At 42.5% G+C, this 12,386-nt stretch overlaps 1 protein-coding gene across 2 annotated transcripts in view; it reads left to right on the top strand.

Moving 5' to 3' along the window:
• The window catches only part of CMIP (c-Maf inducing protein), a 139,578-nt gene that overhangs the window by 111,338 nt on the left and 15,854 nt on the right, over nucleotides 1–12,386 (top strand). For both annotated transcript variants that reach the window (XM_065661544.1, XM_065661543.1), the window contains exons 8-11: nucleotides 2,515–2,618; nucleotides 3,169–3,273; nucleotides 4,479–4,832; nucleotides 11,659–11,724. In XM_065661544.1, coding sequence (XP_065517616.1) covers nucleotides 2,515–2,618; nucleotides 3,169–3,273; nucleotides 4,479–4,832; nucleotides 11,659–11,724 — 629 coding nt within the window. The remainder of the gene's footprint in view (nucleotides 1–2,514; nucleotides 2,619–3,168; nucleotides 3,274–4,478; nucleotides 4,833–11,658; nucleotides 11,725–12,386) is intronic.

Below are 12,386 nucleotides of genomic sequence, written 5' to 3'. Positions count from 1 at the left end.
GGACTGTAGTGACAGGACAAGGGGTAACGGGTTAAAACTTGAACAGGTGAAGTTTAGATTGGATATAAGGAGGAAATTCTTTCCTGTTAGGGTGGTGAGGCACTGGAATGGGTTGCCCAGGGAGGTTGTGAGTGCTCCATCCCTGGCGGTGTTCAAGGCCAGGTTGGATGAAGCCTTGGGTGGGATGGTTTAGTGTGAGGTGTCCCTGCCCATGGCAGGGGGGTTGGAACTGTATGATCTTAAGGTCCTTTCCAACCCTAACTGTTCTATGATTCTATTATCCATATTCCTTTCCTAAGAAGTTCTGAGTGTTTACCAGCCCTCCATCCTTTGTGGATGAGGATACATTTCCTGGCATAGCTTTTAAGTTACAGAAATTTCAGTTCACAATGCTGTAGCAAAGAATAGCAAATAAAATATTCAAGGCAGTTGACTTGGCTGTGATCTCAAGGATGGATCTTAAACCTCTGTAACTACACAATCAACTTCTTTTCACTAACTGATAGGTAATTTTAGAGACCATCTGCTGTCCTGCTGTGTATAGTATGACCCCAGCAGAAAACAGTTCCTATTTCTTACTTTTATAACAGTATTATTATTTAACTCCTTGTGTTTACACAACTAGGGAGAAAGCCCAAGATGGCAAAGAGGTCACAGTCCTGGCTCTGTGCCTGCACTCTGCAGACATGCAAACATTTTTGAATATTCTGTAGTGTTCAATGAAATACTCTGTAAATGTTATTCTTGGATTCCAGACTCACTTGTTGTTTTTTAAAGCATCCAGAGATCTTGAGGAGTCTCAAATAAAAAGTAAATGCATCGCATAATGCTTGTATTTGGTTAGCTTCAGAGAACTGGGTATATTTACCATACTTAACATTTGCAGATTGAAAATCAACATGCCTATACCGCAGTGTGCAGTCAGAGAATTTACTGTGTCATGTATTAATTGGAGTGGATTTGGGCACTTTACTGCTCTTCAGGGACTTCTGTACTGAATAGCCCTTTACAGAATGTGTGTGTGCATGTAAATAAAGTTATCCTTTAGGGGGACAGTACTGTTTGCAGTAAACTTCATAACCTTAGGAGGCCCCATGCGATTCAGTGTACTTAGAGCAGGAGACCTAGCTGTCTGTTCCCACCTTTGGTGCTGATTTGCCCTGGGGTCTTCGATAAGTTTACAACAAGCTTTGTTCCACAGTTGCCCACATATAAAATAGGGAGAAAGTGCTCCATTGATCTATCATTAGAGAGCAAGGATAGCTTTTTGTCTTGCTGATACTTGCTTTGAACCTGTTACGCGCAGTACTGGAGACTGCTGTGTGCTGAGCTGCTTGGGGAGTGCTCAGCAACATCTCCTTACCTTTGGGTTTCAGCTGTTTGTAGGCTCAACCCAAATGTTTCAGTAAAATAAAAGCACTATTATTAATCTTATAGAATCATAGAATCGTAGAATGGTTAGGGTTGGAAGGGACCTCAAGATCATCCAGTTCCAACCCCCCTGCCATGGGCAGGGACACTTCACACTAAACCATCCCACCCAAGGTTTCAGAGCTTTGGGAGTGTATCGTCCCTTTTACAGACCTCCAGTGTTACCACTTGTGGCATTTCTGTAAGTTTCAGTTAGAATCATAGAATGGTTAGGATTGGAAGGGACTTGCTATGTGTTTTCCTAGGATGACTCTTCTTCGACAGTCAGCTGCTTGAGGGATAACTGGGAGGGCTCGTTTGTCCTCAGTGGGCCTTGTTGACCGCTTTAAGTGCAACTTGTAGTTAAGTAACATCTGTATAATAAGGTTACACCTGTGCAAATGTGAAGAAATGTGCTGGAACACTCGCCAGACAGTAGAATCTACTGCTTTCACATCTAAAAATAGCAAGTGGTACGTGGAGATGCGGGATTTTGGGTAGCAGGTGCTTTTCTGACTGCAGGATTAGGAGAAAGTCAGCTCATCTGTCAAAATCACATTGTACCTGGAGTAAGACCACTGGAGAAAGAACTGGTCTCTGGTTTTATACTTGATCACTTACTGATTGCATGTCAGAAACATTTTCTCAAAATCCCAAATAGAATGTGAAAAATGGAAATAAAAAAATTACTTTTGAGTCGCATTTCAAAAAAATCTGGAGTTATGTAAGCAAAAATGCAAAACAACAAAAAAAAAACCATTTCAAAATGAAGGTGTGAAGTGTACAAAAGAAATGTAAGTGTAGGTAGGGCTTTGTTCCACTAAACATGTCTTTTTGTTTCAAGGTGGGTATGGGGGAAAGAGGAGGATTGGTAAGCACACTGTTATTAGTGGGAAGAACACTACTTCAGCAGGGAGTGACACAGTGCTCTTGAAGCTGTCAGCATAATTGTCGTGGTTCTGAGTTACCGGCTGGGCTTAACCCACGACAGCAGTACAAAGTGAATTTGGTTGTGTTTTGGGTTGATTTCTATTGAAAGCCCAGTTTTGACGTCCCTTGCAGGCATGTTTCACCATCTTCACTGAGTCTCTCCTTTTCGGACAGGATTTTGGGAAGTGCCCTCGTTTGCGGCTCTTTACTCAGGAGTATATTCTGGCTTTGAATGAGCTGAATGCTGGAATGGAGGTGGTGAAGAAGTTTATTCATAGGTTAGTTACATTTAATGTATGGTGTATTTCAAGTTCTGTGTATGTGCTTACCTGTGTTACTTCTCACAGCCCTGCTCATCTCTCTTCTGGCTACTAAGAGTAGCTGGTGCTTTTTGGTACTGGCAAACAGCAAATAAATCAGAAGAGTCCTTGAGGCAATGTTGCTGAAGTATCTTTTTCATTATTTTATTTTTTATTTTAAACTAATTCTCAAATAAGGCTGGGGTTTTCTGCTTAGCTACACACTGGAATCACATGGACTTGGCTGTGTGTGCATTATTCTTACACATTTAGACTCAGAGCCTCTCCAGAGAGATTCCCATTAACTTGAGACCACATAATGCTCAGTCATGGTGAAATCTCGCGTGGGGGTGGGACTGTAGAGATACATTTCATAAACAAGGGATTTAGAGGGTTAAAGTTACTCTCTCCTATTGCCCTTACGAAGTTTCCCCAAGGCAGTGCATCCAGTTCTGGCACCCCATTTTGTCTGACTGTTTTCGCCCGCAGAAGTCTTCACAGTGATGTCACCTTGGTGTTTGTTTTTCAGCATGCATGGTCCAACCGGACAATGCCCCCACCCCAGGGTCCTGCCAAATCTTGTAGCTGTCTGCTTAGCAGCCATTTATTCGTGTTACGAGGAATTTATCAACAGGTCAGTATGAATTCCCAGCTGACTACATGTTACTTCCAAGCGCATGGCATCTGTAAACAAGATCGGTGTGGGTATGTGAGAGTGTGTCTCCTCATTGCTGGCATTACATGTGGGGGTTCTGGTCAATCACATGCATGGTTTTGGAAATACGTGATTGTATTTCAAGCTCTTTGCTTGAAAACCTGAAAGATGCTGAACCTTTATTCACTTGTACTCACTGTGGCATGTTTTGGGGCAGCAGACACGGCAATCTGTTATCGCACATCTTTAGCTCCCATGCTTGAAAATGGGGTCAGTGCTGTTGCTGCAAGGAGCTTGTCACTTCCCAGTACAGAAGTACTGCAGTAACTTCCTGGATGAAACTCAACAGCCAGCTGCCTGCTGAGCTTGGCCACTCTTGAGATACTCCTCTAAGGCAGGCTGCAGCCGTTACCAGCCTTTTCAGGCCTGCAGCAGATGAAAGTGCTCAACAGCAGGCTCTGGGAAGTAAGCACTACCCAGAGCAGTGGCTTTTTTGTTCCCTTTCTGGCGCATGAAGTGCGTGTTACACCTAAAGCAAAGGGAAGGCTGAGGTCTTGAAGGAGGGGTAGTGTGTTAACCCGTGTGTATCTACAGCTCTGAACATGAGCTGGTTTCAAAATGCTGTCTCCATTATTCGTGGAAAACTTGATTCCTGACTAACCACAAAATAGATGCCACAGCTCTTGGCACACGAGCCAGTTTCCAGTAGACACTGAGGGTTCCCCTCTGCTATGTTTCCTGTTTATTTATGCCTATCTGACTTCCCCCATGGTAGAGCACGGACAGGAGCTGCTTAGTGTCCAACAGGAATTCCAGACGTGAGGGCTGCAGACAAATGTCTGGGCATGTGCTGTAGCCAGATACATACTTGGGCATGGATTCTGTTACAGCTTTGCACAACTTGGATGGGAAAGTTCACCTTTATACTAAACTGACATGCCAATTAGAGTAATGAAAAGCTTGAACCTTTATAGAATAGGGACTGCCGAGCAGCCCTATTGGAGCTTTTTAATGTTTTGAATTGATTGCAGTAATCCAATTACATGGAAGAAAGCAATTCAGTGGGCTGGGGTGAAATGCAGTGGGAAATTGCCAAAGATCTTGGCTTCTCAGTGTTGAACGCTCTCTCCTGCTCTGCTGCTGTGTTTGTACATTGAAATTATTTGTTTGTTCTTAAAATTCAGCCGAGACAATTCACCGAGCCTGAAGGAAATCAGGAATGGATGCCAGCAGCAGTGTGACCGAAAGCCTAATCTGCCTCTCCGCCTTCTTCATACAAGTCCTGATCTGGTCTCTCAAGAGGCCACCGTGACTGAATCCCGCACCAAACCACCTATTGTCACTTCAAATGAGATCCACGTGGAAATGGAGCGCACCAACACAGCTAATCAGAAGATGACAGCCAACACTGGCAATGACAGCGAGCCCAACCTGATTGACTGCTTGATGGTCAGTCCTACCTGCAGCACCCTGAGCATTGAGCTGAGTGCCCAGGCAGACAGGATCCTTGGCTGTTATGTTGAAATACTCAAGATGCTGTGAGTAACTGTTCTAAACGGCTTTTCAAACAATGTCATCTTAACAATGGGGGGCTCTTCCCGCAGGCCTGTCATCTTCAACATCTTTGGCCAGCAAGCACATGGTCATAAATCTTAACTCCAGCTCTGAAGAGTCCAGCCTTTGAAAGAGACATCTGGCACTGCCAATACGCTCTAAAAATAGCATTGGGAAGATGAAAACGGAAGGCTTATTTGTACAGTGAGCCTCAGGCATGTTACAGAAGATGGGATGTTGTTGTCAGTGGTTTCTGTTTTGTTCTTGCCCACCAAAAAAAGAGTCATCCACTGGCCTCCTCCTCGGCTCTTGGGATTGCCCAATACAGAGCTAGAAAAAAGCAGGTCTGTCCTAGGCTCAGTGCTTGTGCAGCGATAGGCAGCGCTGCTCCCCTGCCTTCAGCAGGAGTTGGTTGAGGTCAGCATCTTGTCTTCCACTTAGGTGTTTTCCCTTCACTTTTTTGTAGAGGTTTTATGACTCGTTTGGATTTACTTGTGTTAGAGCGGAGCCTGTGTTTGTCAACCAGGTGCTTTGGTGCGGCAGATCTCTGTTAGTGAACAAATGCTCAAATAGCCTTTACAAACTGATGGCTCTGTGGTTTCCAGGGAAGCAAATCTTCTCAGTGTCTTCAAAAGGAACATAAAATAAAAAGTTTTTCAGGAAAAGCTTGTTTTTCCCCTAGATAAATAAATTCAGAGGAGAAAAACAAAAGGTGGACTGCAGAATGGAAGCCTGTAATAGAGTTGCACTAAAACAACCTCGAAACAACTCTCTTTGCTTTGACAGCATACTGAGTTGCAGTATGCCTTTCGGCAAAACTGTTACATGTCCACATTAATTATTTTTAAGCAATGGAAGATTTTGTGAAAGTTTTGTCCCACGCTTCAATTTTTTTTCAAGATACATACTACGAATCTGCAACACAATTCTTTAAAATCACTGCAAATGCATCCATAAGCACACATACAGAATTTGAGGTAGAACAGATGAATCCAAGATACTGTTCCCATTAGATTCTTGAGCAGGAAGTTGCTGAAGGCTAATTGTTTTTGTTAATTGTTTTTCCCTGGCCTAGTCTCCTCTGTCTTTAGAGAAGTTTGCATTGAAATAGCACAGCATCTGACTTCACTTCATCTGGTGGCTTCACACACCCAGGTGCTACATTAAACACATCGTGTGTTTATTCCCATCCCCTTGACTCTAGATGTTTTCTATAAACACTATGAACTCTTTCAGTCCTGATGCTGGCTTGCATGCTGACTCACTAAGCATGGGCAGTTTTGGTTTCATCACGCAGCTGACACACACTTATAAACAAATTCACAAATGGGCATGTTCTTCTGCAGTCTCTCCACATTTTAAACCGTTGATATGCCAGCTGTCAATTCCCATATAATTTCCTACACTAAGAACTTTTATTTCACTCTATACCTTAAAATAAGGGTTTTTTTTTTTTTTTTGCTGTGTTTGGTGTCTTTTTAAAAGTCAAGCTCTTCAATACCAACAGTGGAAAACAACACAAACAGTGTTGTTGTTACTGCACAGGTTGTAGGTGGGGAGCAGCTTTGTGCCATTTTCCAGCTTGTACAAGGGTAATTCTGTACACACAGGTTGTGTATACAGAATACATGTGAATAGCGAAGGACCAGCGATACTACAGAATTGGTGCAGCTTTCCTCAACTGCCTTGCCAGAGTCCACCTTCTGCTTGGTCACAAGCTGTGAGAATACAGGATGGTTTCTGAGGCAGAGCCACTGATTTAGGTTCCCTTCTGTTCTTGTTCATCCCTTGGGGTTTTTTTGGCCTGAGAGCATTAATGCAGAAGTTAGTTCTGCTCCTGATTCTGCTGCCGGTTTGCTGGGAGGCCTTAAATAAGTTGCTTCCTTTTGTGCCTTAGTTTCCTTACCTTTAAAATACAAGTAAAGGTTTTGAACGTTGATTTTTAAACTCTTAAACCAGTGATAAAAAAGCATTGTAGAAGGGCTGGTAGTTATTAACAAAAATGCAAGATGATGCTGTTGTGATGCTTATTCCTTGCATGCTCAGATTCTTCTTGAACGATGGCTTTCTGATGCACTACTGTACTTTGAAAAACTGAGACTATAAAGAGAGTCGCAGAACATGCCAGTAGGAAGAAAACATTAATTATAAGACCACTGCTATCCAGTAGCTGAGCTCTCAGCAGGCAGTCACTAAAATAATGTTCTTATTAGTAACAGTGGTAAGCCAAACATAAATAAGTTGTTTAGCATTGAATTTAATTGTTCTTTTAGGTGTCTGAGTCAATATTATCATCAAAACAAGAGAGTCACCAACAATGATATCTTTTTTACATAATCAACTTAGGACAGCAGGGAGTAATTTATTTAGGCAGATTTTAATTATTGAAAGTCTAATAAATAAGGATTCTTAAGAGTACCTTCAGCAGAGGACATCTTACTGTTCACCTAACTCCTACACAATACTTACTTTTTTGGGGAAAAAAAGAGCTCTTCTAATACTGATAAAAATGTAACAGCAGTTATTTAATAATCACTGCAATACCTCACGTTTTGCACAGAAGGATAATCGTGCAGATAAGAAAGTTCATCTTTGTGGCTGTTACCAATTCACCAACAACGTTTTTGACCCTTTCTAATGTAGCTGAGTAACAGAACATAGCTACTGCATACTAAAGGAGACCAGAAAATGATGGCTTTAAGGATGCTGGCAGATGACCCAAAGTCAGGGCAGATTTTAAAGGGGAGACAGTTTCTAGTGGAACATGGTATTTTTGTCCTGTGCTCAAAAGTGAATCAAACTTCTGTGTCAATATTCTCTAATGCATTCTGGACTCTGATAGTGTTACTGATGCCAGTCAGTGCCTCCTGAATGCTGCAAGTCTTAAACTGGTCTGTAGAAAATACACTAAATTAATTGAAATCTTTTGTTTCATCACATTAAATTAGATCTGAGAGATGCTCAGTGTTGTCCAGCGCCTACTTACATGTTAATGTTCCCGTGCATTAGAGAATTTCTTGTACAGCCAAACTTGTGCTTGAGCAGCTGTACTGACATTTGCAGTAAAAGGGGCTGTGGATCCTCTTCCTTGGACTAGAACAGGTCTACACTGCTCACCGTGTAATAGCATCAGGAAACAGCAATGCAAGTTTGCCCAAGGAGCTGACTTTACCCTGAGAGGGGTACAAGTGTTTGGGCATTTGGAGAGACCCTTTTCTGTTCTCAGCAGCCAGGACAGGGCCTTTCTAGGGCCTTTCTATGGTTCTACATTTTCTTTTGAAAAACAAAGAAGTCCTGCTCAGAGAAGGCTGAACATAGAAAGAAGCCTCACTGTTTTGCAGATAGCAGATTTATGCCTTATAAGGCAGGGGGTCTGGTAGGGAATTTGATATAGAGCAAGGGAAAGAAGGGATAAGGTTCGTGTCTGGAGGGCTTGGTCATCTTACTGTTTTCTGATAACAGAGGAGTTACCTGAAAGATTTCTGATTGTGCCAAGCTGGAGAAACAAGCTGCTTCCACACAGTTGCTCCTTGTGTCTTTATTGCCCCCTAAAAACAGAGGGCTCTGGGCATTCAATCTCTTGGTGTTAAGACTGACAGCTTTCCAAATGCAAGCCCCCACTGGAGCTTCCCCTGCCTTCTCTGCATTCCCCAATAGGTCAGTGGCATGCTCTGAATATCCCAAGTGGATTCTCTTATGTCATGTTTATCAGGGTTGCCCCGGGTTGCTAGTGTGTTTTGGATTGTTTGTGCCGCACAGGACACATGGGCAGGTTTTCATTTTGGTGAAAGGTGATCCCGGGGAAGGAAAATGTATTATGTTGGCAGGCCAATAGCAGTGATGGCCTAGAGGCAAAGTCACTGCATTCTGGGCTTCATTATTATGGTTAAGCCAGTGTTCTGGCCAATATAGGTTTCTGGGTAAGTAAACCCGTGTGCTGCAGCAGGTGACTGCTCTGACAGCCTTCACCCACTTGGCACCCTGACCTACCAGCATATGGTGCTTCTCACCTTAAACGTGCAAATCAGACCAGGTGAGTACATCAGGGAGTCATTCTAAGACCCTCTTATAAGGCCAGTTTGGGATTTAAGCTGTATGTTTGTGTGAGCGTTCAGCCCATCGCCCTTTGAAGAGCTCCAAAAGGAGTTTGTCACAGGTGCTCCCTCCTCTTCCTGGCATGGCCTCTTTGTCTAGCTCATAGCAGTGGTTGTTAACTGCAGCCAGAGCTAATCTATCTCCCTTTCTTTCCCCGCTTCAAACACTTCTTCTTGTGCTAGAGCTTTGAATGGGTTGAAAAAAAGAGAAAAGAAAAAAGCGACTGTCTGAAGTGAAAGAAGAGTGCAAATGAGATGAGCACAGACAGAAGGAAGATGTTTTTGAAAAGGGAATAGGTGGGAGGAGGAGAAACACCGTAGGCTTTTAATAAGTAGTTTAGTTTTATTCTTGTGCTATGTTTGTTTCATGTTTCCTAGCTCAGATTGAAGGGATTACAGGCTGTGTAGATGTTATGTTCAGGTCCCATTCATGTGACCAAGCTCTGTGTTTCACAGGACTCACTTTTCTTCCTTTCTTCTTCTCCTAGGAAAACAGGCTGTAGTTTATTATCGCTGTTCTCTCACAGACCTACCGTGCAAATAGGTGCCACACATAACTCCCAGCTTCAAGAAAAGTCAGTGTGTGATACTGTCCAATTCTGTCTGCAGTTTCACTCAGTCTATTACAAAGCAGCTTTTTAATTCCTCTTGCAATTTCCTTTGAAGATCAGCCATGAAAAATTGATTGGTTCACATTATTACTGATCAGAACTCCGCAGACTGCTCAAGGAGGAATGTTAGTGATGAACACTAATCTGAGATGTCACAGGACCTAGGCTTCCAAGTGGCTCTTGGGCTTCTTTGAGGCAAGATTTGTAGGTAGTGTATCTCATGTGATGTGGAAACACACCTTTAACACCTTTGAATTTCCTAACTCAGCCTTTTCTCTCCTTTAAGAACAATAGCCTGTTCTGAAAGTTGTCTGCGTCTATCAATAAAAATGTGTTGGTTTTAGAGTAAAACTGGCCACAGGTTTAGTAGGAATTTCCAGGGGTATGTTTATTGAAAAAAGAAAAAGAAAGGAAAAGGACTGCTCATTGAACTTGTCAGTTCTTTGAGGACCCAAGAGCCAGCACTGATGTTGCTTCTTAAGTATACCCTACTCATGCACATAAGTTTTCTTTATGTCCATGAACATGCCTTTGTGGACTGTCCAACATAATACGTATTATTAATTTATAGAAACTTCTGGTTTCAGTGGTTCTATAAATGGATGACACTTTTGGAAATGCATCCATCTTCAGTTTCTCTGGGATAGAACCTTTTCTTTGCAAAAAATAAAGCATTATTTTGGAATGGTTCCTGTGCGTATGTTGTCTGTTTCTAATGCTATCAGTAGTTAACTGTCCATTTGAGAACATTACACTTCGTTCTATCCTAAAGAAACACCATACTTTTGTGCCAAGCTTTCCATAAGTTGCAGCCAATAATCTGACTTTTCAAACTGAAATCCAAAGGGTAGCAGCAGTAAGAGGAGATGGTAGGCTTTGTACCTTGCCTTCTACAGACATCCCAAAGTGTTTCACCCCATATGAGATTTACTACTCTTACTTCAGTGTGTACTCATTGTATAAATTGGAGTGAGAGTGGCCTCACAAGGCAGTTCCGGGATCTGGGCTTTGGCTGGTGCGTCCTGTGCCCTGTTTTGGTGCTGACTTTTCCAATTCTCTTATCTTCTGTATCCTTCATCCATCCTACAATGGTTGTACTCTTCATGCAGTGCATTGGTAGGGTAGTTAATAAGTGCTAACTAACCCCTAAATGTTTGAGGTCATTTGGAGGAGAGGGGTGGCAGTGTGCAAAGTGCTACTGCTGCACGAGAAGCATACCTGCTCTACCACACGCGCTCAAGCAGCTGGTGTTTTGCAGGTAGATTGAGATGATATGCTGCCAGATGAGTTTGCACTGACCAATTCATGCAAGACATTGTACATTGTCTTTATCCTAGTTTACATGAGCATCCCCTTACGGATGGCTCCTCAGAGCCATACAGACCTTGTCCATATGTATACTGGTCTGTATACTATACGCTGTCTACAGTACGCAGTATACTTTATACTGTCTGTATACTGACAGCAGAGATGAAAACAAAACACATCAGCTGGGAGCTGTGGTGCTAACAGACACTTCACACTGGCTCCACTGGCCTTAGCTCTCTGCTGTGGTTATCTTCATTTATACTCTTGTGATCACAGTGTTTCCTTCGTTAGTCTCTCTTAAGCTAAAGACTCTGTACTGTTTGAATTGATCCATTCCTTTGTGCCAAGGTCAGAATGGATTGGGGGTATGTTTGTTTCTACAAATGAGCTTATGTTTTATAGCAAAAAAGAACCACTCAAAACTAAAAAAATTCCAATTAAATGCAGAGCAGAGCTGTAAATAGCAATGGCCTGATAATTGCTGTGCCAGCTTAGATGAAAGTATTACTTAGTGATTAATTGTCAACAGGTTTCATGAAGTCTCTAAATTGACATAAAATCAACACGAAGTCACAATGACTCCCTGGAAGTCATTGTGAATACCAGATGTATTGTGCCTCACTCGAGAATGTGCTGCAAATGGAAAGGGAAATGTCACTGTGGATCTTTTGAGTGTCTCAGTAAACCAGAAGGGTTGTGGTGCCTACACCAACTTTAACTTCAAACTTTCTGAACTTACTGTTGACACACCATGTTTAAAACTTGCTAACCTGTTAACAGAATGTCCATTTTTTCAGGTCAGACTATGATGACTGGAGACCAGCCCTCGCCAGCTTGCTTCAACCCATCCCATTTCCAAAGGAGTAAGTTTGCACTCTCTTAGTATTTACTGGGTTACTCTTGTTACTGTTGCTTTATGGTGAAATATAGCGTCAAGTAAAAACTGATGGTAATAGGAGCTTTGTGCCTCTAGTATTCATTTAAAATTAAGGGTTACTTCGAGGCAGAGGGACATCCTCATCTTCCTTTCCCATGCCTCTAAGATGATGCTGAAGAGAAAAATGGTTAACTGCAGACAGGCATACAGGAAAGGAAGGGAACCTGGTGCAGAGAAGAGCAAAGCGAGAGATTTAGTGGAGGAGGATGCTTTACTGGCGTCACAGAGACCTGTATCGTTTGTATTTTGCATTAAATGAAGAAGCTACCCTACGGATCAGCCAAGCTTCCTCGGAAACCTATTAATGAGCAGTAGTGTTTATAAAATGCAGACCTCCACGGACAAACATTACAACCTGTAATTGTACAATTTGGTAGCTTATCACATCCCCTAATGACCTGATGTCTTGAATCAGAGAGGTCTAATCCTCCGTGCCGGGTTACCTGGGCTACAGAGAGAGCTTGGAGATAGGCAACAGAGACATCATTTGCCTAAGTCAAACGTGTGTCCTGGGGGAGGTGTAAACCATACCACAATGCAAGGCACTTCACAGAATGACCACTAATTGCCTTATTGATGCATGATGTT

The sequence above is a fragment of the Lathamus discolor genome, chromosome Z, assembly GCF_037157495.1.
Source record: "Lathamus discolor isolate bLatDis1 chromosome Z, bLatDis1.hap1, whole genome shotgun sequence".
NCBI classification, from domain to species: Eukaryota; Metazoa; Chordata; class Aves; order Psittaciformes; family Psittacidae; genus Lathamus; species Lathamus discolor.
Note: the sequence above shows the minus strand (reverse complement) of the source record. Positions and strands in the feature narration are given on the sequence as shown.